At 37.9% G+C, this 25,213-nt stretch overlaps 1 protein-coding gene across 5 annotated transcripts in view; it reads left to right on the top strand.

Annotated features, from left to right (window-relative positions):
• Window positions 1–25,213, top strand: part of rtkna (rhotekin a) — a 101,110-nt gene that overhangs the window by 70,385 nt on the left and 5,512 nt on the right. For all 5 annotated transcript variants that reach the window (XM_052115073.1, XM_052115081.1, XM_052115090.1 and 2 more), the window contains exons 2-9: window positions 15,040–15,239; window positions 15,849–15,910; window positions 17,438–17,491; window positions 18,169–18,286; window positions 18,679–18,903; window positions 21,253–21,347; window positions 23,516–23,622; window positions 23,926–24,054. In XM_052115073.1, coding sequence (XP_051971033.1) covers window positions 15,040–15,239; window positions 15,849–15,910; window positions 17,438–17,491; window positions 18,169–18,286; window positions 18,679–18,903; window positions 21,253–21,347; window positions 23,516–23,622; window positions 23,926–24,054 — 990 coding nt within the window. The remainder of the gene's footprint in view (window positions 1–15,039; window positions 15,240–15,848; window positions 15,911–17,437; window positions 17,492–18,168; window positions 18,287–18,678; window positions 18,904–21,252; window positions 21,348–23,515; window positions 23,623–23,925; window positions 24,055–25,213) is intronic.

The raw sequence follows: 25,213 nt of genomic DNA, 5'->3' as shown, positions 1-25,213 counted from the left end.
TTCCCTCCTGGAGTCATACTTGCCCTCTTTTCTCAGTGTGACATATTCAGTATCCCATCAAGGGTCCTTTTGTAGTATTTTTATGTTCCTATCAATCCCCTATTTCAGTTTTTGTATTGCTTCTTTCTCGGTTTTCCCTGTCTCATCCTAATTCTACTCTTTCCTTTTGTTTTAGATGTATTCGGCATCCCTGGTACTGCTGTGAGCTGCTCTCAGCATGTGTGAGAAAGATCTCAGGGAAATGCGTGCCTGTCAGCTAGTGTATTTGCATGTGTAAAAAAATCATTTGACTCCATCTATTTGTGTCTCATCTAGATTGTGTGTTAACAGAACTTGAAACAATTCTAAATGTGCTAAGATCATGTTTAGGGGTGGTATGTTTATTGAGTGAGTTTGTGTTGTGTAATACACAGAATGGGTTTCATGAGGTGCATTGATACAATTTCATTGATACAGTTATATTGCTATTCATATGTTTAGTGAATTGTGTTTCAAATTTGTGGTGTATTGCAGTCTTTTACTCTTGTTTCTCATTCAGCTGGATTGGATTTTGGTGCTTTGCGTTTTGCTCTGGGTGCTTGAAAGGATAGATCACCCAAAAATGAAAACTATCTCATTATTTACTCTGTATTCTGACATTTTTCTGGTGGGCCGGGGCACTTTAGGGCCGATCAGGAGTAGACTGGCCATTAGGAGAACCGAGCAGCCAGTGGGTCGGCCTCGATAAGCTAAAATGAGCTGCCACGTTATGCAGAACGGACCACAAAATGGTGCCGCAATATGCAGAAATGGACCTGCTCAACAACATTTGGGCCAGTTAAATCCTGGGCCAATTTCGCTTCCCAGTCCAGCCCTGCTGCAGAACACAAACTAAGTTTCTAAGTTCTCATTCTCAGCTCTATTGGACCATAAAAATGTAAGTGGATGGTGGCCATGCCTTTGAAGCTCCAAAAAGGAGATAAAGTAAGCGTAAATTCAGGGGTCCAGGCTGTGACTAAAATGGTTGCAAATGCAACCAAAAATAATTGATTGCGACAATAATTTAAAATCTGTTCGCCTTTGGTGACAGTCGGGTTGTTTGCATTTATATTCTGTTTCATCAGATATCATCACTGAATTCATATTTAGAGCATGCACTAGTGTGTCTCATGTCACTTTTCACCCGTTCTGTTGTAATTATGAGCTAACTGCACCACACGCAACAACAAAGCCAGCGCAAGAGAGTCCTGATGACATGACTCTTTTGAATCTGATCTTTTTCATGAATCACCCCAAAAGAACAGAGTTTGTATTCAGGAGCCCAGCTTACCAGTTTGAATCAGATTCAACAGATTCTCAGCGAATCATCCATCAGTGTGTTCACAACTGGGAGTGCAGACATTTCAAAATAAGAGTCCAATGTGTATTTTGGACTTCTTATAATTATGATTTTTTTCTTCTGGTTATTTATTGATTGGGATTGGATTTGCACAATAATTTGCATCTGGGATTTCATTCAATTTGCACTCCTGTAGTCTCTGTGTCGTAAAGAAAGACTAAAGCAATATTTAAAACAGTTTAAATAAAAAAATATTTTCACAGACTGTGATGACGCATTTCCACCTTATTTAGCAGTGTAAATCTAGCAAACTTTTTAATATTATAATTAGGGCTGTCGTTTTAATGCGTTTACATGTGCTGCGCACTTCAGTTGACTATATATAATTAAATCACAGCATTTGCTCTCTAACAATCACACTGGCAAACTGTGTAGCAAACCATGTAACAAACTGTTTGCAGATCTCCGCTGTAAACCTGGAGAAGTGAAGTTTCCGTTAAATACACACTCAAAATAATAGCTCACGTCAAAATAACAGCTTGACGCGATGCCTGAAATGGAATAAATTGCAACAGAATTATTACAACCGTTTAGTAAAATGTAATATTCACTGTAGTATTACTAATAATTGTAATAAATAATGATTAATAAAAATTAAGCAATATCTCACTAGCAAGAAAGCTGTTGTATTGAATAAAAGTTTTTTAGAACATGCAATGGTATGTTGATATGTAATTGTTTATTTTCACTTGTACACAGTTTTAATAAGTAATTTGATTAGACACCATTTTGATGATGAAATGAAATGAAACTTTAAAACATGGAATTCTGGAAAAAAAATAATCTGAAAAAGGGATTTGGGAAAAAATAAAACAGATTTCAGTAGGGCCCTGCTTTGAAACACTTAATGCATAATTTGAGAAACTCTTGAAGGAAACATGCATTTCTTTTCATTTATTATATACATTGAAATGTATCTTTAAATAGGCTAGGTGTGTGTTTAGAACTGTGGAATTTTACTGGTATCTACTGTAAGAACACGCTACTGTAATTTTGGTATTTTGACAACACAAATGCAGTGTGTTTCAGATTTTCACACACTTGTTCTTTTATGTTACAAAATGAATGTGAAAACGTAACTAAAAATGTTGTTTCTTTGCGTTTGGATATAAATACAGGATTGTGATGTGAAATAATGCGATGAATTGTCTGATTTTTCCCAACATTTAATACTCATGCACTAGAGAAATGTTCTTGCAAAAAGCACACAGGCTGCACACACAATCTTTATTGATTACAGTGCATTGGTGTCCTTTACTAGCAGTGACTGATCATCTATACTTGCAGAAAGTGTCTTAAATTGACCACATATTCGGACTGAGAAGACAATAGAAAGTCAACTGATGGGAGGGAGAAAGCAATACTGCAAGAGGCAAAAGCTTTATATTCATGACAGTATAGCCCTAAGAATGATAAAATGGTGCTGTGTTTGAATTTTAATTGGCGGTGAGCTTGTTGACATCAAATCTCCTTGCAGATTTACCTTGAGCTGCATCTTACCAACCTTATCAGAGAGGTGACCAGCATTAACTAATGACCTCTCACTTTCTCACTGTTAATTACTTAAGCAGTCTCTCCATTTCGCATTCATCTTTCCATTAGTCAAGCAAAGCTATAAATTAGGGGCGGTAACACACTCATACGTAACACATGTCTCACATAAGAAAAATCTGCTGCGTGAATCTCATGGTTTATCCTTTCTGTCCAAAGCCCCATTGTGGTTGAACAGGGCCTGTCATAATTAGTGAATGGTAGGACAATGCTTTATGTACTAAAGAGGATTTAGTGCTTGTCATTCAGCATTCGAACGGATCAGCTGTTGTGAAATGAAATGAGATGGATATTGAATGACTCATGCTCATGTTTGAGATTCATTGCATCAGTTGATATAATGGGACTGGTTAATGTTGCAGACATTGTTAAATGTTTGAGTATATGATGACCTATCTTTATGACCGATTCGGCTCTTTTGATGAGTCTTTTTCTCTGTTTCCATCACTTTAGGGCAATTTTACTATACAGTTGTGCCACTTATGCACACAGATTCCTGATACCAACCACATTCTGCTGAGTTACTGACAAGCTTTTCCTGTGGTAATACTGATAGCTCCTTGCGTAAGCAGTCTCAGAGACATGGGTTCTGGCCCCATGGAAACAAGGAGTGGGCCTTGTCATGTTCACATTATTAATGATGAGTGCAATCAGATGAGCACAAGTTACATTTTGACTCTACTGATGGTTATATTTAGGAAAAGTTCCTTTGAAGGCAAGACAGTCCACTCTGCGGCAATCTTGGGAACAGCTATTTTCTGTGGTTACAAGCAGCATGAATGTGCAGCTCCTATCTTCTTGAATGAGAAAAGACCGAAATCTCCAAAAGGGTTGAAGACATATTTAAAATCTGCAAAATCTGACAACAGTGGTATTATGAATTAGGCTTCTTTAACTCAGATCACATTAAAAAATGCTATTTTTCAGACCGGTATATAAAAGGTGATTGGCAATATCCTGTGAGGCAGGACTTCTTTTTTTACTATTAGGAATTATAATTGTGTTTTTTAAATTTTTTTTTATTTTTTATTTTTTTATTAAAATAAATGCAGAATGTTGAAGCTATTGGTATAGTATAGGCCTACACCATCATTCATAACACATTTTAACAAATTTCAATGTAAATTACTGAAAGCAGGTGGTAAATGGAATTTGTTTAAAAGAGACATTTGTGTACATTTTCTACTGATCATGGCTTCAGTAATACATCAAATGATGTCAAGGTGTGTGGTGTAGTCGAGTGCGCTTTCAGCAAAGAGACTATTAATGTACCTGGAAGCCATAGTCATGGGACCAATCACAAGATATGGTGTTGTGATCTGCAAATTGTGCCAATTTTTGTCTTTGTGCTGTTACCAGATTTGCATTTTCTTTTAGTGAATCAGGTGTTAAAGGGTTAGTTCACCCAAAAATGTAAATTATCCCATAATTTACTCACCCTCAAGCCATCCAAAGTGTATATGACTTTCTTCATTCAGCCAAACACAATCTGAGTTATATAAAAAAATGTATCCTGGCTCTTCCAAGCTTTAAAATGGGTGTGAATGGTACCTTAGATTTTGAAGCCAAAAAATTTTGCATCCATCCATCAAAAAAGTAATCCATACGGCTCCAGGTGGTTAATAGTTCGGTACACTTATAATATGCATTTAGAACGGCACTGGTGGAGCATTTTATCAGAATTTGAATACGAAGCAAATTAAACTACTGTGAACTTGCCTTCAAACAGACACATTTATAGGATTTCCTGGAGAGTTCAAAATGTCAAAAATAAAAGTGCACAATTGAGATATATTACTATTATAATATATTATTATTATTATTATAATTTGTGTACAAATGAAAAAATAACTGTGTGAATGAAAAGGGAGCTGATATCTTACAAATAAATTAACAAAAAAAGAGAACCCTAACCCTAACTGAATCCTTTAAAGTCCATATACAATTTGAAAACATTTTGCTAAATAAATAAAAAATGGCTTCTTGTGCTGATGACTTCTACTGGAATACTGTTCATTTTGCTGCTGCATTATCCAGTATACTAGTAAAGCTATACATTTTTATTGAAATAATGTGTAGTTAGAGGTTTGTGTTTATTTGCAGAATGCTCTGCGCACAGTATGTGTGATGCAAAATACGTCATCAGCGCAGCCATTTGGCTTGACCGTGCGCTGCCTATATTTTCTTGACTTGTCTGCACATGTGCTGGCCATTGACTGTACTAAATGATTGTCACAAAGCAGTTGTAGTGTGCATGCATTGAACGCATTTTTATTCGTTTGTGGTCAGAAAAGTATACTCACAAAGGAAACGTGGTCAACAAGACGCGAGGTGATTCAGAACATGCAAAAACAAAAGATACCTGAGCATTAAAGTTTGTAATTTTGCATGGCATTCAGAAAGGGGGATTATCTTTTCAGCCTTAGTGTGTGCTTGTGTGTGAACAAGAGGTTGTGTGATGGGTCATGGAAACAGTCGTTTTAAGCCAGCAACACATTAGCAGACTCCAAATTACAAAATTTTGGCCAAGGGTTTCACACATGCAGACTGTTTTGCGGAGATCTTGCTCTCTTCATTCGGAGGGATGACACACTCACCGATACAAAATGGTAGAAGGGTGACAAACACACTCACCTCAACTCTCTCTCTCTCTCTCTATCTTGTCATGTGGAGCTCACCGATATAACAGGAGTATCACGTAAGCACAAACAATTGTAATAGAGTGATTTTTGTCCTTTTCAGACTTGTAGCTTGCTTGATTTTTTTCCTAAACAAGGTCTAAAATAGTTAACAATGTTGCATTTTGTTGATTCAGTTCGCTTTCACAAGTTTGTATATTAAAACGGACTAAAACTAAAATTTCCACTGTGGTTCATTTTATCCGTCATTAGTTGCTTTCACATTATATCTGCATAGAAAATTACCTGTTCTCACCATCAAGGAGCTCTTTCTCTCTCCCTCCCATGCCACACACTTGTGCACATAAATACACACAGAAAGAGTGGAGCCATGTTTATGTAAAAAAATAAAAATGTATTTTCCTGCCTGTCTGGTCTGCCACTATTCAAAAGAGAGAATCGATCATGAAGATCGACCTAAATCTAATGTACTATAATGTACCAAAAGTCTATATCAGTGTTTAATGATGAATTTCAGTGACAATCTGACCTAAAGATTTCAGACTTTTCAGTCAGACTAAAGCATTTACATGACATATTAAAATAAAAACTTTTAAGGTGCATGTAAACATACAGTTTCCTACAAAATTCTGGTGTCTTATTGTCTATATTTTATTTTGTTAAATATATATATTTTTTAAAGTTTTTGTTTTGTAACTCCTTACCCAGTCTTTTTATGTCATCACATACAATTCAGATTGCAAATTCTCAATTAATCTAAATATTCCACTATGATGTTAACACAGCATTGAAAATCACTTTCAATATAATCTCAAAGTTACACACCCACCTTTTATGTACAAAAAGCCCCTAATTGTAAAGAAAGTTAGTGTACCAGAGAAAAGTCAGGTCATTGTAAATAATACAACTCCAGTCATGCATCTCCGGCATTGATCAAAGTCAAAATAGCTATAGTAAAGCTGAGGTCGTTGTTGCATTTTAATTTAATCATTTTGGATTCTAAGTCCATTCAGGAGAAGAACTGACATTTAAAGGGAACATATGGAAAATGGGATTTTCCTTGCTCTTTTGAATTGGATGAGTTCAATGTACTATGTTGACTTACTCCAAAATTCATAATACTAAGCAACCTCTCTGGTCCACATAGTCAACATTTATGACAAAAACTATAGTCATTCAGATATAGTCATGGTATGGATTTAAGAAATATGAGCATCCAGTATTAACACATGACTGCCCACGTTTATCAACACCTATTCAGTATTCAACAACTTGGCCCACCCTGACGAACAACAGTGTGAACCATGCTGCTTAAACTTCACATGAGAAGAAGTTAGTTAACAATAACAGGTGATTTTCGTGTCAAAGTTTTAAAGGTACAGTAGCAAAGACAGTCTGTTTAACACTAAGGATGGAAAGAGTGGGTGATCTCACACTGGTCTTTCAAGGTCACTGCTTCCACTTTTCATCGACTCTATTCTTAGGGCAGCAGAGGCACTTAACAGCTAATTAGCAAGCTTGAGCTGATTAGAGACCTGTCTCACACTTGGCCTCCAACAGCATAAAAGCCTGGGATTAATAGCCATAAGGGAATACAGATCAGCCTCAGTGTGTCATTGAGGCAACCAGACCCACACCTGCCTCTTAACTCCACTAGCCCAGCCCCTGTAAGGGGCTTAGCAGGGCATCTCAAAAGCCAGTTACCTGGCTGCAGTGGGCGGGGAATGCCATGACTAAGGTGAACATGCTGTGTTTGGGTGTGAAGAGGGGATCAGTCTGACATTGAAGGCATTATGGAAAGCATGGACGTTTTTTTTATTAAAATGTTTTATTCAATGTTTATCATTTACTAGAAAAATTGGATTATCAGTCGGTCCCTTGAAATCGCACAATATTGCTGCTTTAAATCCCAGATCAAAGTTTGCCTTGATCAAACTTGATGCACTCATTAAATAGCAAGCTAATTTTAATTAAACTCTGATTATGGAAGACTTTTTATGTAAAGATAATCATGAACAGGCCTTTTACTTATCAGAATTTGTTAAAAACCTGCATGCATGCTGAAAATTGTTATTCTTCTAGGCTTTACATAAGCAGGTTTAGTGAGGTTATCTCAAACCGCCTCAAAAAGGAGAGTTGAACGAATAGATGTCTGCTTTTAGACCCAGTCTTAGTGCTCTATTAGACTTAATATTTCAAAAATTGCAATGTCATAGTCAAATAAGTCATCATTTCCAGCACAAATGTTATGATGTAAATTCAGACAAAGGATGTAGTGCGTACTAGTTTAAGAAAGTCAGATGTGAACTTTCGTAGTTTAAGAGAGGTTCCAAGTTTCCCACTCAAACTGGATGAGCTAGTGTTGATTTTGTTGTGAAGTTGTTCAGAGTTCATGGATTAACATCTTCTTTGTCAGACATACACAGATATTAATAGCCACATTTCCACTATCGAGCCAGGACCATAAACTGGTCGGTCGGTGTCAATAGTCTCGGACCATGAGCCGCGAGACCAAAATCGCTCTGTATTCCCACCTTCGGGCAAAAAGCCCCACAACGTTGCCCTAAAACCTGCATTTAAAATTCTCTTTTATTAAATGATATCGATCAATGAGTCAAATTTCCTACATAAGATATTAAAGCTTGTTTAACAAATATTTGCAGTGACTGGTGTACAAAACACAGTAAATGAAACTCTCTTTTGATGATCGTACACTTAGCATAGCAGCGTTGTTTATCAGTTGGGTTGCTAGGAAACAGACAGACCCTTGTTAGGCTAATGGGAGCATTGCCGTTTTGGTTGTTTAAATGTCATTTCCAGAGTGTCTCGCAATGGAATTCCTTTATGGGTGGAGTTCTGAGAATACAGGTAGGAATATTCCACATCCGATTTGAATGAAACGCAGCACGAGTGCTCTCTAAACTCATAAACTCACAAGTTTTCATTGACCGTGCCTCAATCCCCAATTGGCCTTCTTTGGCCCAAGGGTAATCGGCGGGCCCAGAATAAGCCCCGAGGAGGCACAATTAAGCCCCAGAAGTGACTGTGGGAACGCATCTGGCCTTGGCACACACTACATGCCTTCATTTGGCCTGATAGTGGAAACGTGGCCATTGCTTGCTTTGTTTCCCAGAGTGCACACAAACACACGCACCCACCTTCATATCATGAAAAATATTTTTTCATCACAGATGTTGTTTGTGTAATTTCTTGTTGCAGTTCAAAGCTCAGACATGCACACTGCCTTTTTTTGTCCGACAGCCTGTGCAACAGTCTCTGCAACACAAACAGACAACCCTTTTTCCCAAGCACACATGCAAACACCCCTTTTTAGTTGTCCAAAACCATCTGCGCTGGAAGGCTTTGCGCCTTTGTGGGAACAGCTGACTGGAGAGCTATAATCACACACTGTGCATTTTAGACAGCCCTCACACACATTCTGTACATGCACAACAACTTCTCAAATACTCCATTATGTGCCAATAATGAGACCTGTGAATTTCTGTGCAGCTTAAATAGAATTCTATTCTGCATCTGCCTCGCCTGTTGAAGCTTATTTTTTTTTTTTCTTCACGGAATCACTTTAAGTAATGCAGTTTTCACTACCAATGTTCCTTCCCTAAAGACTGGCACTATTTACCTCAAACAATGCTAGTTCCTGTCCTGGTTGTCATAGAATTTGGATACTTCAGCCTTTACAGTCAGATAAATTATGTCCTAGATAACAGACCTAGATGCCATTTTAGTTTGGCTTCATCTGGCATATACACGTCAATCCGACCACAATTGGCCTTGCCGTTGTGTGCATCTGTATAAGCAACAAGTGGTCATGGGTTTGTGATTTTGGCATGTTACATTCACTGGCAGCAACAGGACTAGGAAACAAAGACATCAATATTCAATAAAAATGTATTATTGATAAATATTATTGGTACATTTATATAGAATGTGTGGTCACTAATGTATGTTTACTGTGATAACATGATATCTCTGCTTACGCAAAAAAGATTTGGCTTTTGCCCTGATGAAAATTTAATCACCCAAAGTTTAGTCAGTCCAGCAGTGTCCTTTTTTGTCCCTTCAAGCCCTCGGGGCACTTTCCCAAGATTACTTCTCCACATCAACGTCTGTATCGATGGGAAATGCCATTACAGTCATCTGTGCTTGCTTGAACCACAAGAATGAAAGGAGGAGCGCTGGGATTGAGTGGAATAGTTGGGGAAGGCGGCTGCATATTTGTGGTTGAATAATTGAAAGCTGACTGGCCTGTCAGTGAAATCCGGTGTGTCTGTGGGTGTGGTCAGTGATTTGGTCTTCTCATTTGGTGTTTTGCCTTTGTGTGTCACTCACCATAGTTTCTCTTTACTGTGAGAGAATGTCAGCATTTACTGAAGAATAGAGTTATTAGTGGTAATTACTGTAGTGCAAGCAGTTATTTCGCATCGGTAACAGGATACTATTGTGTTTGAATTATGCTGCATCCAAGCCACAAGGTGTCAGTGTAAGTCCGAGACAACATATTCAAAACATGGCTGAATGCGCCTTTAAAGGAATATTCCATGTTTGATACAGGTTAAGCTCAGTTGACAGAATTTGTGGCATAATTGTCTTCTTCTTTCGGCTGTTCGCATTAGGGCTTGACACAGTGGACTGTCAGTGATCCGCATATTTGACTTGGCACAGGTATTACTTTGGATATTTATGGCATAATGTTGATTTCCACAAAAACAGTAAAACTAGTTTAAAAGCAATAATCGAGATTACAGTGAGGTTTTTACAATGGAAGTAAATTGTAAAATTCTATATAACTTCACAAAGAAAAGCTTAGTAAGCAATTTCATCACTCTAAAATCATGTTAACATGCATATTGTTTACATCTTGTGGCTGTACTTTTAAACAGTGAGTATTTTAACGTTTACACATTGGCCCCATTTATTTACCATTGCAAGTGCTTTACTGTAACCCAGATTTTTGCTTTTTTTTTATATTGAGCCAATTATTTTTAGTGGTAATCAACATTATGCCTCAAATGCTGTTGAATGAGCTTAACTTCAATGCAAAATATTTATTTAATCTAAAAATAATTGAACTCTGTGGGTTATCCTCATTTAGAAAAAAGGGTGTGTAGTCAACATAGTGGGCCTTTTTTAAGCAGCTGTGATCAATAACGAGTCAGGTTGTTTCCTTTTCAATACTTTGTTTTATGTTGTTCAGCACAACCCCAAAGATTTAATTCTCCCTTCTCTTTAGTCTTCTAGTTCAGGAATTCCGTTGCTGCTGTCAATCAGGAAATCTTCACAGCTAATCATAGCAGCCAAGTTTTTAAAGACAGGAAATTACCTCACAACATTTAATTCCTCTGAGAAAAGCAAATGAGCCTTTGAGTAGTAAACTGTGACTCATTAGAGACATCAAAGACTAACAAAAGCAAGAGCACTCTTGTTTATACTATTAATAATTATGAATTTAGTTATTTCTAATCTCAATTTCTGTTCCCATTCTAAATGGTTAATTTAACATAAGAAACTTATTGGAAGAACTGAAATAGAAAATCAATATAATTAAAATGGATAGTAAAGTTTTTGCTAAATTGCAAAAATGTATCATCAAGGTGTATTTTTATTTCGTGTATTTTTATATATTAAAATTGGGGGTAGCATTGCTTGTAACTCTGGGTTATGAAGCCCTCTTCCAGAGCCAGGTTAATCCAGGGTTAAAATGATATTTGGTTACTCATTTAAAGTATTAAAAGCCTATAAATATTCTTTATAAACAAGTTGGGCTGAAAGTACTTGAACAGCAAACATCCTGTGATTTAGATCTGGCTCTATATGGCTGGGTCCTCTTTTTACATTCCTTCATTTGACATCACAAGACAGTCATTAGTTCAAATGATTATTTAAGGTATTTTCCGGGGGATGACTTCACAAATTAGTATATTCTCTAAAGACCACAGTCACTTCAGTGTCACATCCCATGACTCATTTCCCCTTCCTCCAAAAATATGTGCTTCCCATATTCTGGCCTGTGTCATTTTGCCACATTTCCCATATATAACCTCGCAAATCCTGGGGGCTTAGAGTGCTGCAGAACAAGAAACACTTTATAGTGTAATTATTAGCAATCACCAAGTCTACTGTAAGAACTTCACATGTCTTTCAGCCATGAGTGGATCATTCTCGTGGTGGTCCTGTCGGGTTTCTCAAGTGTGGCAAAAATTAACGTTTAGTGTGTTCATTTGTCACTGTAATTATATGCTCATTATTTTTGACTTTATCTCGACCTCTATTTTTCTGTCGACTGGGAAGATTCCATCTCGCTCAATTATTCCCATCTTGGTTAATTTTCAACACTTGCGCTTCATTAGCAGAGAACAGAGCGCTAGCTGTTTTTTTCCTCCATCTCATCGTTCCTCCCTCGACCCTTCGCTCTTACACCCTCTGCTGTCAGACTGCCACCCTTACACAGTCACACTGAGGACGACTGGCGCACACACACACACATGCCACCTGGCACACTGCTCTGCCCTGACACCTGTCACAGGTGAGGGGGTGCGTAAGCAAACAATGTAAGTGTGTTTGAAGGATTGTTGTGTCGTATTCTTGTTTGTTTACTGCATGCTAATTTCTACAGCCCAAAGTTTTGTTTTTTGTTTTTATTAATTGCAAGACATTGATATTGTTTAATATTTCTTTTAATTTATTAACACTTTATTATGGACAAAAGAGAGGAAAAGTGTTATGACACTGCTATCAGTTTGAGTGGCTGAACAAAGTGGGGGCCAATCAGATCATACTGTTAGATTATGTTTTCTGGGATTGTTTAACAGTTTGAAATATGAAAGTTGTCAGGTGGATGTCCTAGTGCTAGTGTGAGAGGAAAAAATGTGGCATGGAAACTCAAAGAGTGAGCTTTGTTTTTGAGTCTGTTTTTTTCTTTAATAACTTTTTACTTCTTAAAACATTTTGTTTAGTTAATTTCCTAAAATTACTGGTTAGCCTATTCCCTGCACTGCTTAATAAATTATTCCAGCAAAAATGTACGCTCACCCTGCATTCAAAAGTTTGGAATTCACTATACACATGTTTAACAAATCTGGGTTGTACACAGCGTTTATGAATCTGTCTGAATGTTTTTGTGAAATTCCATTTTACATACAAAATACTTCCAATGTACTGATATATTTTCAGTATGTCAAGTTCTTTGTTACTTCTATAAAACCATAATTAATGTTGGATCTCTTTCAAACATTATAAAATGATCTAGTTGCTTTGTCATTTTGTTTAATTTATAATTTGATGATAGCTGCATCTAATAGCTAGTTACTGCAATTTTATTTTAGTAACAATATCTGTAGTAACAATGGTACTTTGGTGGAAACTATGCTTAGCATTTTAGATTTTGTTCTCCCTCTCTCTTCCACAAACAACCCTCTTTTTTTTAAGCTCTACTGTCTCTCACACTGATAGTGTTTTTATGGCTGTTGGTGGTCAGCTGAGTCTGAACAGCACTGTATGTGGTTCTCTCTGTCTGAAAGCATGATGATGATACAGAGTTATTTTCTGTGCTCTGCAGACCTCTGTTTGAACTTCACTCTCTGTCCATTTTACACCAGTCTGAAGACATACTCATTACCAACTGCTTTCATGTTGTTTCATCAAGATTCCTAAATGGTCATAAATTAATTCTGATCAGCCTTCCACAGGATCTTTTGCTTTTGAAGCTCATGCAGTCATCTTTTGACAATGGCCATACAATCTGATGCCGATAAATGATCTGTAAAGGAAAAACCTGATTCCCTTTGAAAGGAGTGAATGGAAGAATTGAAGTTTGCAAAAAAAAAAAAAGGGGTTGAACAGTTGAAGCCTTGGTTAGACTTTAATGAGCTTCTGAAGTTTGCACACAAAAGAGGATTTATGGAATGTTGCCATGGCAACAGTAGCCCCAGTGCAAGACAGAAGGGCAAAGCATAAGCAGCATAAGGCTGCTTATATCTATCAATATAAGCAGCCTTATATCGATAGAAGTTATTTTCTGTATTAACCAGAATAGTCTTTCAGATTTGATGTGAACTAAAACAAGGTAATGAGGGAACAATGAACATTTCCACTAGAGGATCGATTTTTTTTTAGCAGAAGAAACATTGGAAATTATGACCTATCTCAAACTGGCAGTTGACAGACTACCCTCACTGCCTCATTTTCATTTGTGTCAAATTAAATAGGCCTATGCTGTCTAATTTTGCCTAGGTCTGTTGTAACTATGGATTAAAATGTATTTCAATATCTCTGTTGATCTTTGTTCCCACTTACTCTATTTCACCCAGTTCTCTTCTTTGTTTTGTTTCTTGTGCTCTCAACACTAAACCCATTTCCAGAGTCAATTTAAAGGTGTCGTGACATGAAGACTCAACTTTTCCTTGATCTTTTGAACTGGTCATTGTACTATAAAAACATACAACACATTTCATTACTCAAAGCTTCCTCCTCACTGCAAAAAGAGCATTTGTTGAAACCAAGTTGCCAAAACAACTTCTGTTCTCTACTTCCTCCACATTGTGATGTCACACTGTGATAGGGATTTGCATCTGACCGCCTACATAACAACATGCCAATGCTTACTTTACCTTATTACTTCTGTAGCCCTGCCCAGTAGCGGTGAGCAGTGAGATGGCAAGTAGTAGAGAGCAGGTCAGTCAAGAGCAGAGACCCAATCATAGCAGTGGGCATTTACTGTCAAGCCTTAAAGGAGAAGCAGCACCAAAACCAAGCGTTTCCGTCAAAATGAGGGTGGAAATGTAGATGGCTGTTTTTGTTTTTTATGCAAACATTTTTACTGATACTAAAAGTCAACCTCAAAGAACATATTAAAATAATAAAAAAGGCAAGTCATTGCCCCTTTAAATGACAGTAGGTTATTTACAACCTTGTCTGTCTTCTCTGTTAAGTTCCTCTTTGCATTAAAACGTTTATCTAGACTTGGAGTGTATCAGTTGGTTCTCAATTATACAGGTTGTTGTGCATTTGTACCACGGTTCATCTAAGGGTAAGGTAATCAATTAGGGGGGTGTTCATCAAAAAAGGTTTAGAACCACTAATCTATGTTATTACAGCCCTATGTTTTCAAACCTGTATGACTTTGTCTTCCATGGAACACAAAAGTAGATGTAAGGCTGAGTGTTAAGTGAATAGGGGCTAACGCTAACATTCTGCCTAACATCTCTTTTTGTCTCCTTTGTTTTGGAACAACATGAGGGTGAGAAAATTATGACAGAATTTGTATATATGCGTGAACTATCCCATTAAGGTAATGACTCCATGATAATGTTTTATTGTGTATATGACCAACAATATATCTCAGTTCATGGGTATGTGCTCAGCCTGCCATGTCACCCATGATTCTAAAATGAATGAAGTAAACAACGCAGCAAGGAGGCAAAACAACCCTGACAGTGCTCTATGGTTTTTTAGGACAGTGACATCCAGAAGAAGATCGACTATGAGATCCGGATGCGTGAGGGGGCATGCAAGCTGCTGGCTGCATGTTCTCAGAGGGACCAGGCACTGGAGGCCTCCAAGAGTCTCCTCACCTGCAATGCCCGCATCATGGCCTACATGTCAGAGCTCCAACGCATGAAGGAAGCGCAGGTCATGCAGCGGGTCACACGCAGGTCAGAGGTCACTTTCAGTACTTTTTTGTTTATTTCAGCTGAAATTAATTTAGTTTAGTTTGTATCATCTTAACAATCTTTGAATAGATGTGAAACACTTTATAAAAGCTAAATGTATACTTCTGTTGTACGCGTTGCTGATTGCTCCTTTCACAGTATGCGTGACACAAATTTCATCGCCAGCACAGTCTGCATGGCCTGAATGCCCAGATTTTCTTGACTCACAGATGAAGTCCTTATCTATGCGCATTGTTGGTGCATGCGCCGGCCATTGACTACTAAAATCACAAAGCAGCTGTAATGTGCATGCGTCGAACACGTTCGTATTTGCTCACGGCCAAATAGTATATTCAGAAAGGCAACACAGTCAACCGGGCGTGATCTGATCCAAATGCAGAAAAACAAAGTATACCCAGGCCTTAAAGGTGGTGACAGCGGGCTGTTTAAGTCACATACAACAAGGTTATCCTTATGATCACAACAGATTAGACTATAAGCTTCTTTGTTTTGAAACATTTTGGCAATGTTAGAAAATGTACATTATAACTGGTTAGTGGCTTTATGTATGTTACATATTATGATTTGTGTCTTGTATATGTTTGTATTCAGCTCTTCTGATGCTGGTCCAATGGATGATCGATCACCATGTAAAGGCAAAGTAGCGATTTCAGGTATGTTGATTGACCAACATTGCAGCCAATCGTGATTAATTTAATATCAATAATAGTGTACACTTGTGCACAAGTATTTACATACAAGTGGTTGTGTGATTGTGTATATGTTTGCTATGTAATCAAAATTGTGACTGTTCTTTTATTTAAGAACCTAAAACAAGTGCATTGTAAACTATCGTAACTAGTCAAAAGTCATGACATTTTCATCTAAAGGTTTATGTTAAAATGCTTGAAATTAATTTAGTAGGCAAATCTGAAGTGTGGCTATATACAAATTTCTTTACAAGTATGATTTGGATCGGAAGTAAAAGCAGTAAACAAGTTTCCCAGCATATATAGAATGTTTTTTAAAAAGCATGCCAGGTGGATCCCTTATGAATTTGTTTGAGCGAATGCAGAGTGTGAAGAGCAGTAATCTAGTCAAAGAGTGTTGAGTCAACTTTGAAAAACTAAAATATAAGTTAGCTTGGATTTGTTTTATTGGTCACTGCATTTCCATACTTCCATTTCAGTTATTTCATAGATTTGATGACTTCATTATTAAAAAATGTGGAATAAAAAAAAAGAAAGAATAAAATAATTAGTAGGTGTGTCCAAACCTTTGACTGGTAGTGTTTTTGAGTAAATCATGCTCACCAGTCTGTTTATGTGGAACTAAATCACACCCCTGCCGTTTTATATATCAGCACCTGTGATTTCAGTCTGCTGTGGGGCTGTTTTATGAGTCGTCCTTCCCTCTTCAATGTCTGGAACTTTTAGAGCAGTGGTTCTCAAACTTTTTGACTCCAAGGCCCCCCACTGTCCGAGACAATATTTGAAGGCCCCCTCGCCTGAAACTAAACGTGTCTGATACAAATAATTAATCATGGATCATTTTTGATTCTAGAAGTTTCAGAAAGAGACTGTTTATAATTTGTGGGCATCCATAATAAAGTATTTTTAACTCCCAGTTTAAACTGCTTGATTTCTCAGTTCAGTCTGTGTTTGAGACCCACAGACGTCATTACGAAGCTGCCCATTATGAGGGTTATAGAGCAGTCACACGTAAATGCATTCTTGTATGCATAACAACACCATTGTGCCACCACACAAATGCATCCAGAACGTATATTCTTTGTTCATCCCACGCTTCTGATGTTTCCTCACACCTCCATTTCTCTGTCGCCCATCTTCTACAGTAATTATCCTATTAATTATGCCCTAACAGCCTCTTCCTATTAATTTAATGAAGTTCTGCTGCAGTTACAACAAGCCTAATTACACAGATCTTGAAGTGATGAATGTGGTCTTGATGTAGTGGGTGGGCTGCTGCAATAATTGTGATTTATACTGACTGCCACCATGGCATAAGATAGCAGATGTGTATTTGAGGTGTTTTGTGGTCTTGATTGACATTGAGTGACAGCCAGCATTGGTTGCTGGCAGCTGTGTGTGCGTGTGCGTGCGTGTGCGTGCTTATGTATGTTATGTATGTGTAATAACCTTGTCTGATTGTCTCTGACCTCCGACTTCTCTGTATTGCAGATCTTCGGATACCTCTAATGTGGAAAGACACTGAGTATTTTAAGAACAAAGGAGGTAACAATCTGTTTTCTCTTCATTCCGATATGCAAGTTAAATAACATTGCAATCTTGTATTTTGTATTGTAATATTGTACATTGGATCTTATTAACACCAAGCAAACAGTTGTACATTTTTTAGCTTACAAAGACACACACACACACACACACACAATATGAAAAACTATTCAAATGCATTTTACTTACAATACATGCATTACCAAGATAACGAAACACACATTTATTTATCACCCAGTCAGGACCAGTGTAGCCTTTTGGGTAAATCAAATATTATTACTGGCATTGAAAACCCTATTCCAGACAACTGTGACTAATGTAGTTTAGCATTAGGTGCCTGCAGCAGCTGAAAGATGTGACATTATGTTGATGAATGTGTATCAGGAATCCACATGTACGTGTTGTTCTGTCATGGGAATGGTTTCATACGTGCATTCTTTTTTTAATGCATCTGGGATAATTAAACTTGGCATTTAAATAGCCATAGAAATGATAAGCATTAGTATGACATTATATTAGTCTTGGAGTTGGTGTGTGACAATTAGTGCTGCTTGCTAAGTCATTCAATTCTGTGTTACGGACATGAATGATACTTCAAATCATGTGGCTTTTTAAGGAGTGGTGCGCTACTACTTTTCTAAGCAATCTAAGTTACGATATCTTTCTCTCTCTCTTAGAGCTGCATCGGTGTGCTGTCTTCTGTCTGCTGCAGCTAGGTGGTGAGATCTTTGACACAGACATGGTAATGGTGGACAGGACCCTCACAGACATCTGCTTTGACAACACAATTGTCTTGTGAGTGTGTGTTTGAGAATTATTAGTTGCTTTTTTACTGTTCCACACATGCTTAATCCTTGTGTGACCACCAAATGTTTATGGTCAGTTTGCATTAATGTGTGTATACATAAATGTGGATAAATCAAAGCAAAGCATTTTGTGTGTATTTGTATTTGTAAATTTCTTTGATACGGAGACAGGTCATTTAGCATTGATTTGCCAAATAATGTATTTTATCTAGAATTTGAAGTGTATACTGTATATAAATGTACATCTGCACTCTATTGATGTTAAACATGTGTAAAATTCTCCTCTTTGCAGTCTATTTTAGTCGATGTAAGTGACATGTTTGTGTCTCTTGTCAGTTATTAGTGAGTGTGTAATGACTAAACTGGATGTTCTCTGTGCAGTAATGAGGCAGGCCCAGGGTTCGAGCTGCGGGTTGAGCTGTACAGCTGTTGTTCTGAGGAGGACTACTCAGCAGGCAGCACACCACGGAAACTGGCCAGCAAGCTGAGCTCGTCTCTGGGCAGGTCAGCGGGAAAGAAAATGAGGGCGACCATGGAGCCCGGAGCCTACAGCCCCACCAGCAATGGAGGAGGAGCCACAATTCTGCTGCCTGTACCCTCTGTACCGTGAGTGTGTAGAAACACACACACACACATACATTTGTAAAATGTATTCATCACACCACAGGACTTTTTAAGGGATAGCTTACCCAAAAAATTCTGTCATCATTTACCCTCATGGTGTTCCAAACCTGTATGTCTTCTGCAAATTTGTGTTCCATGGAAGAAGAAAAAATGATAATATTGGTTTGGAACTACATGAGGCTGAGTAAGTGATGTCAAGGTTTTCATTTTGGGGTGAACTATCCCTTTAAAATGAACAAGGGAAGGCAAATGATAGCTAAAAATGGAGAAGTACTTAAAAGAAATTGTGATTAGTCACAGGACCTCTTTTAAAAAATAAATAAATAAATAAATAAATACATATATATATATACAGTACTGTGCAAAATATTATCTTAGGCACATACTATGCTTCACAAAAACATTTTTCTTAAGATGATTATTTATATTTTCAGCTTTAGTGTGTCAATAGGAAATATAAATGTTTCTTATTAAATGACTCACAAACATTACTTTTGCAAATAGATAAGATTAGAATTGCAGAAAAAGGAGTCATGCAACTGATGACATGTCCCCCACAAATCCCCCCTCTAAACATCGTGTCAGTGTGAGATTACATGAAGAGACAGAAACAATTGAGACAGACGAAATAGATAGAAGAACTGTGGTGAATTTTCCAAGAAGCTTGGAACATCCTATCTGCCAACAACCAAGAAAAACTGTGTTCAGGTGTACCTAGGAGAATTGGGGCTGATTTAAAGGCAAAGGAATATTGATTTAGCTTTTTTTTTTATGTTTACTGGACTTTGTATGATGTTAATTGATAAATAAAACTATTTATTATTATTATTTTTGAAGACTTCCTCACTATGCAACATTTTTCCCAAGTGCCTAAAACTTTTGCACAGTACTGTATGTTAATATATCCTAATTAATCTTGATGCAAGTTTATCATCATGAACATGTTATGTCAACTACCTACACTCACCTAAAGGATTATTAGAAACACCATACTAATACTGTGTTTGACCCCCTTTCGCCTTCAGAACTGCCTTAATTCTACGTGGCATTGATTCAACTAGGTGCTGAAAGCATTCTTTAGAAATGTTGGCCCATATTGATAGGATAGCTTCTTGCAGTTGATGGAGATTTGTACATCCAGGGCACGAAGCTCCCGTTCCACCACATCCCAAAGATGCTCTATTGGGTTGAGATCTGGTGACTGTGGGGGCTATTTTAGTACAGTGAACTCATTGTCATGTTCAAGAAACCAATTTGAAATGATTCGAGCTTTGTGACATGGTGCATTATCCTGCTGGAAGTAGCCATCAGAGGATGGGTACATGGTGGCCATAAAGGGATGGACATGGTCAGAAACAATGCTCAGGTAGGCCGTGGCATTTAATCGATGCCCAATTGGCACTAAGGGGCCTAAAGTGTGCCAAGAAAACATCCCCACACCATTACACCACCACCACCAGCCTGCACAGTGGTAACAAGGCATGATGGATCCATGTTCTCATTCTGTTTACGCCAAATTCTGACTCTACCATCTGAATGTCTCAACAGAAATCGAGACTCATCAGACCAGGCAACATTTTTCCAGTCTTCAACTGTCCAATTTTGGTGAGCTCTTGCAAATTGTAGCCTCTTTTTCCTATTTGTAGTGGAGATGAGTGGTACCCAGTGGGTTCTTCTGCTGTTGTAGAGCATCCGCCTCAAGGTTGTGTGTGTTGTGGCTTCACAAATGCTTTGCTGCATACCTCGGTTGTAACGAGTGGTTATTTCAGGCAAAGTTGCTCTTCTATCAGCTTGAATCAGTCAGCCCATTCTCCTCTGACCTCTAGCATCAACAAGGCATTTTCGCCCACAGGACTGCCACATACTGGATGTTTTTCCCTTTTCACACCATTCTTTGTAAACCCTAGAAATGGTTGTGCGTGAATATCCCAGTAACTGAGCAGATTGTGAAATACTCAGACCGGCCCGTCTGGCACCAACAACCATGCCACGCTCAAAATTGCTTAAATCACCTTTCTTTCCCATTCTGACATTCAGTTTGGAGTTCAGGAGATTGTCTTGACCAGGACCACACCCCTAAATGCATTGAAGCAACTGCCATGTGATTGGTTGATTAGATAATTGCATTAATGAGAAATTGAACAGGTGTTCCTAATAATCCTTTAGGTGAGTGTACATAAACAAACAAAAAATCTTGTACTCGACACAGTGAAGGTCTTGTTGTGCACCGTTGTGTGAAAGCAAGAGAGGAAATAAAACAAATATATATACATATTTGCATATGCCCCACCCATTTCTCAATGTGTTCTGTGTGTATATGTCAATTTACAGGGGGCCCAAATATCACCCTCTGGCTCACACGACTCTCAATCTGTCTCATGTACAAGACAGCTTCCGCACACATGACCTCACCATTACAGGAAATGGTGAGCTGCCAAACCCTCACTGATCTTTCTCTCGCTTTCCACTTTTGTACCACTACTTTATAAAACCCCTTTTTAATGTCAGTATACAGTAAGTCTCTGTTTGCAACCCATTTTGCTTCTTTAATGTGATGTATTTCTGTGTGAAATGAGATATTTAATGAGAAATCATGTAGGGTGTTAATGTAATTATTCAGACATTGATTAGATTGTGAAAAGTTGCCATTACATACCAGAATTGAGCCAAACATGAACTGCATAGTTATTTTGCTGTTGTTTAACATTACCCGATAGAAGTGATATCTGTTGAAAGTCATTTCGAGGAAGAGTAAGTTATTACATTTTGATTTAATATTTCAAGGATGTTAAATCCTCTAGGGGTTGGATGCAACAAAGTTAAAGAGATCGGATCCCGCTCAGCCATCAGACCCAATACCAGAGGATAAATTCCACAAAAATGTATTATTGTGAACAGATTTTTGAAAAGCAGCAGGGAAAAGGACTTCATGATGACCCCTGGTCCAAAATAACAAACACAACCATCTAATAAAAGTAAAAAGAAAGAAATAACCTGAAAATAAAAATATAGAAAAACTTTTAACAAAAAACAGAAGTAAATCCAAATAAACAGGCAGATCACCACTACAAACCTGTCTGCTTAAAAGGCAGAACGATAGCTGTGGTTTCAAATGTTAAATCACAAACTTCTTATGAAGTTACTGCTCTCCAGAACTAACATAGCATAGAAGAACACTCTGGGTGTGGTCAGGCGGATGGTGGAGAGTCATGTCAGCTTGATTCTGAGAGGCAGCACAGGGATTTAATAAAGCGTGCCTTCAGGAAATGGAAGTGGAGCGTAGTTCTAGCGAGAAGACCAGCAGGTGTACATCATCACATCATTAGCTGGGTAACTCCTAGCCAATCGCACGTAAGCCAATGCTTTATAAGTTTGCTTACAATCTATCACATTGCTGTTTCGGTGTGCTAACACTGCAACCTCCACCTCCCCAGCACCACCAGTTGAGCCCTGTCCGCAGGGGGGTAGGCTCCTTGCCCCTGCCTCCTATCTCCGGCAGGACATGACGGTTCCCTGTACAACTCCCTCGGACTGCCGGACGGGGCCTACGCCAAAGAGAGAGACATCACCTCCCGTTTTACATCTATCAAATAATGGCATCTCAAACTTCACTCAAGCCTGCGTGTCTTCCCGATAGAACCACCAGTCGCTGTCGCAATTTGTAGCTAATTTGCGAATCGGCGGCACCCGGAACAGACAAACATTCTACGCAAACGAGAGACACCCACAGACACACACAGAGAAAGAGAAAGTACCAAACAAACATGCACAAAATAAGACAGAACGTAACAAAGGACTCAAAAAATTACTAGGAATAACGTTCCAAATTGAATGACCAAGAACATGAGTAACTCTATATTTGAATAACATGTCAAAACGCTGTGCAAGTTTAATGTTACACACAAAATGTTATCAATGATAAAGTGAGATAAAGTGATTTGTCTGATGTAGAGATTGTAACACTTGTATTTTATTTAAAGCACATTCGTTTTATGACATGCTAGTTTTCTTCACATTGCAGGTAATCAGTTATAGACACCAAACATCTACAGTGCGCGCGTGTGTGTGCGCGCGTGTGTGCGCTTGTGTGTGCGCGTGTGTGCCTGTGTGCGCGCGTGTGTGCGCGCCTGCGCGTGTGTGTGCTTGTGCGCGTGTGTGTGCTTGTGCGTGTGTGTGTGTGCTTGCCTGTGTTTCTGTCAGATTTACTGTGTTAGGGTCATGCTCATAAACCTTCTAGGATGGCTAACCATGATGTGTAAAGAGCCAATAAGAGGTGCTTACGACCGTTTTTATGTATGAGGAGTTATTGCTGACAGTCTGTGTGTGGGTTGGTCTGTCTGTCTGGCAGATGATAGTTTAGTTTCCTGTAAAATGTGCACTAAGAATATAAAGTGCCATCTTGACATAATTTGAATAGCTTGTGTTTACTGGGTTTTGAAATATGGTTTCTAACTTTGAAAGATCATAAATGTTTAGTTTTTTTTGCAGTAGGAGTGTTATTACTTAGACTCTCTCCTTCTCTCTCTCTCTCTCTCTCTCTCTCTCTCTCTCTCTCTCTCTCCCCCTCTCCCTGTCCCTCTCTCTCTCTCTTTAGAGGAGTGCTCTTACTGGTTGCCTCTTTATGGCAGTGTATGTTGTCGTGTGGCTGCTCAACCTCATTGTATGACACAACAGATGATGAGTGGCTGCCTAAGAGTCAAAGTGAGTAAAACAAACACACACTTTGGTGCAGCTGTCCTTGTGAGGACTCTCCATAGACATAATTATTTTTTACTGCATGAGCTATAGATTCTATTCCTTAACCCTACCCCTACCCCTAAACCTAACCCTCACAAAAAACGTTCTGCATTTTTACATTTTCAATAAAATATCGTTTAGTATGTTTTCTTGTTTTTTTAAGCAATTTCAATTATGGGGGCACTAGAAATGTCCTACACATTTATAGCATTATACCCTTGTAATTACCAGTTTCTTGTGCTAACATTCTCATTCCTTTCTCTCAAGCTCGGAGGTGAGCCTCAAGGCTGGACAAATGTCTATGGTGTCTTAAAAGGGACAAATCTCTTCTGTTATCATCAAAAAGAAGACATGGAGGCCAATGTGGAGCCTGTCTTAACTATTGGTATTAACAAAGTAAGCCTGTCCTGCTCTCGTTATTTTAAGCACACTCATATATGCACATGGTATCAGAGGCTTTGTTTTGCTTTTTGAAGTTTATAAGATGTTTTACATCATGAATCTCATAATAGAATTCCTAGGAACTATGGATTCTTCTCTAAAAAAGAAAAGGAAAACTTTCAACATTGTGCCACTAGATTTGAAAAGCCATTTTGTTTGTCCTTTATGGAGTCTGGATCTTTCAATGTCCCTGAAGAGCCACATGTCATGAGCACAAAGAGCTTGTTTTAGCCTCTGAGAGCTGCACTATGAGTTCGCACATTCCTCAGCTCTCAGGTGACTGCTGTGCACTGGACAGATTTACTTGTGCTCTGCTGTCACCTATTGGTTTTAACTATAATGACTATCAAGTACTGCACAATTTGTGACAGAAGGATGTTTGTCTACAGTTCAGGTATTGCTGGATTTCTTACTTTAAACACACATTTATGTAGAACTGCATGTAATTCAGAATGCTATAAATAAAAAAGTGCAAATGAAAAATGAACATCCTGAATCTTATTACATGCTGCTGAAAGGGAAAATTATAATTGAACCCACTAGGGGGTCTCAGCTCACTTCCAAGGGGGCTCGAGTTGACTTAAAATGTATGTAAAATATGAAATATTAAAATAATGAAAATAATTCAGCTTAATTAAAATGCTAATGGTCGCCTTCAATATCGTCTTGGACAGTGGGGGGGCCTTGGTGTCAAAAAGTTTGAGAACCACTGATTTAAGGGATAATATAAAGTCCATATTTTGCAACAATGACCTGCTTTCTGTACATTATCCCACATATAATGTAACGAGTAAAAACCTAGCAAATAAATGAATTAATTAAAATTATTTTATTATGAGACGAAAATCTACGAGAAAATAGCACGGCTGTAAAGGAAAGCGATTGCCTAGGATAATGGTTCACTATACATTACTCTATTTTTAATAATTTTATATTGATGTATTTAATTTTTTGTGATATTTTTGTTTATGTTATCATTATTTAATATAACTGTTAACTTACTTTGATATAGTAGTTTAACTACTTGTTAGTGTTGTTGTTGTTGTTTTGTTGTTTGTTTCAAATTAGCCTACTAGTATTTAGCATTGAATCTTGATAAAATAGCATAAAATGT

Source organism: Xyrauchen texanus, chromosome 4 (assembly GCF_025860055.1).
Source record: "Xyrauchen texanus isolate HMW12.3.18 chromosome 4, RBS_HiC_50CHRs, whole genome shotgun sequence".
Taxonomy (NCBI): Eukaryota; Metazoa; Chordata; class Actinopteri; order Cypriniformes; family Catostomidae; genus Xyrauchen; species Xyrauchen texanus.
This window is presented reverse-complemented; position numbering and strand designations above follow the sequence as displayed.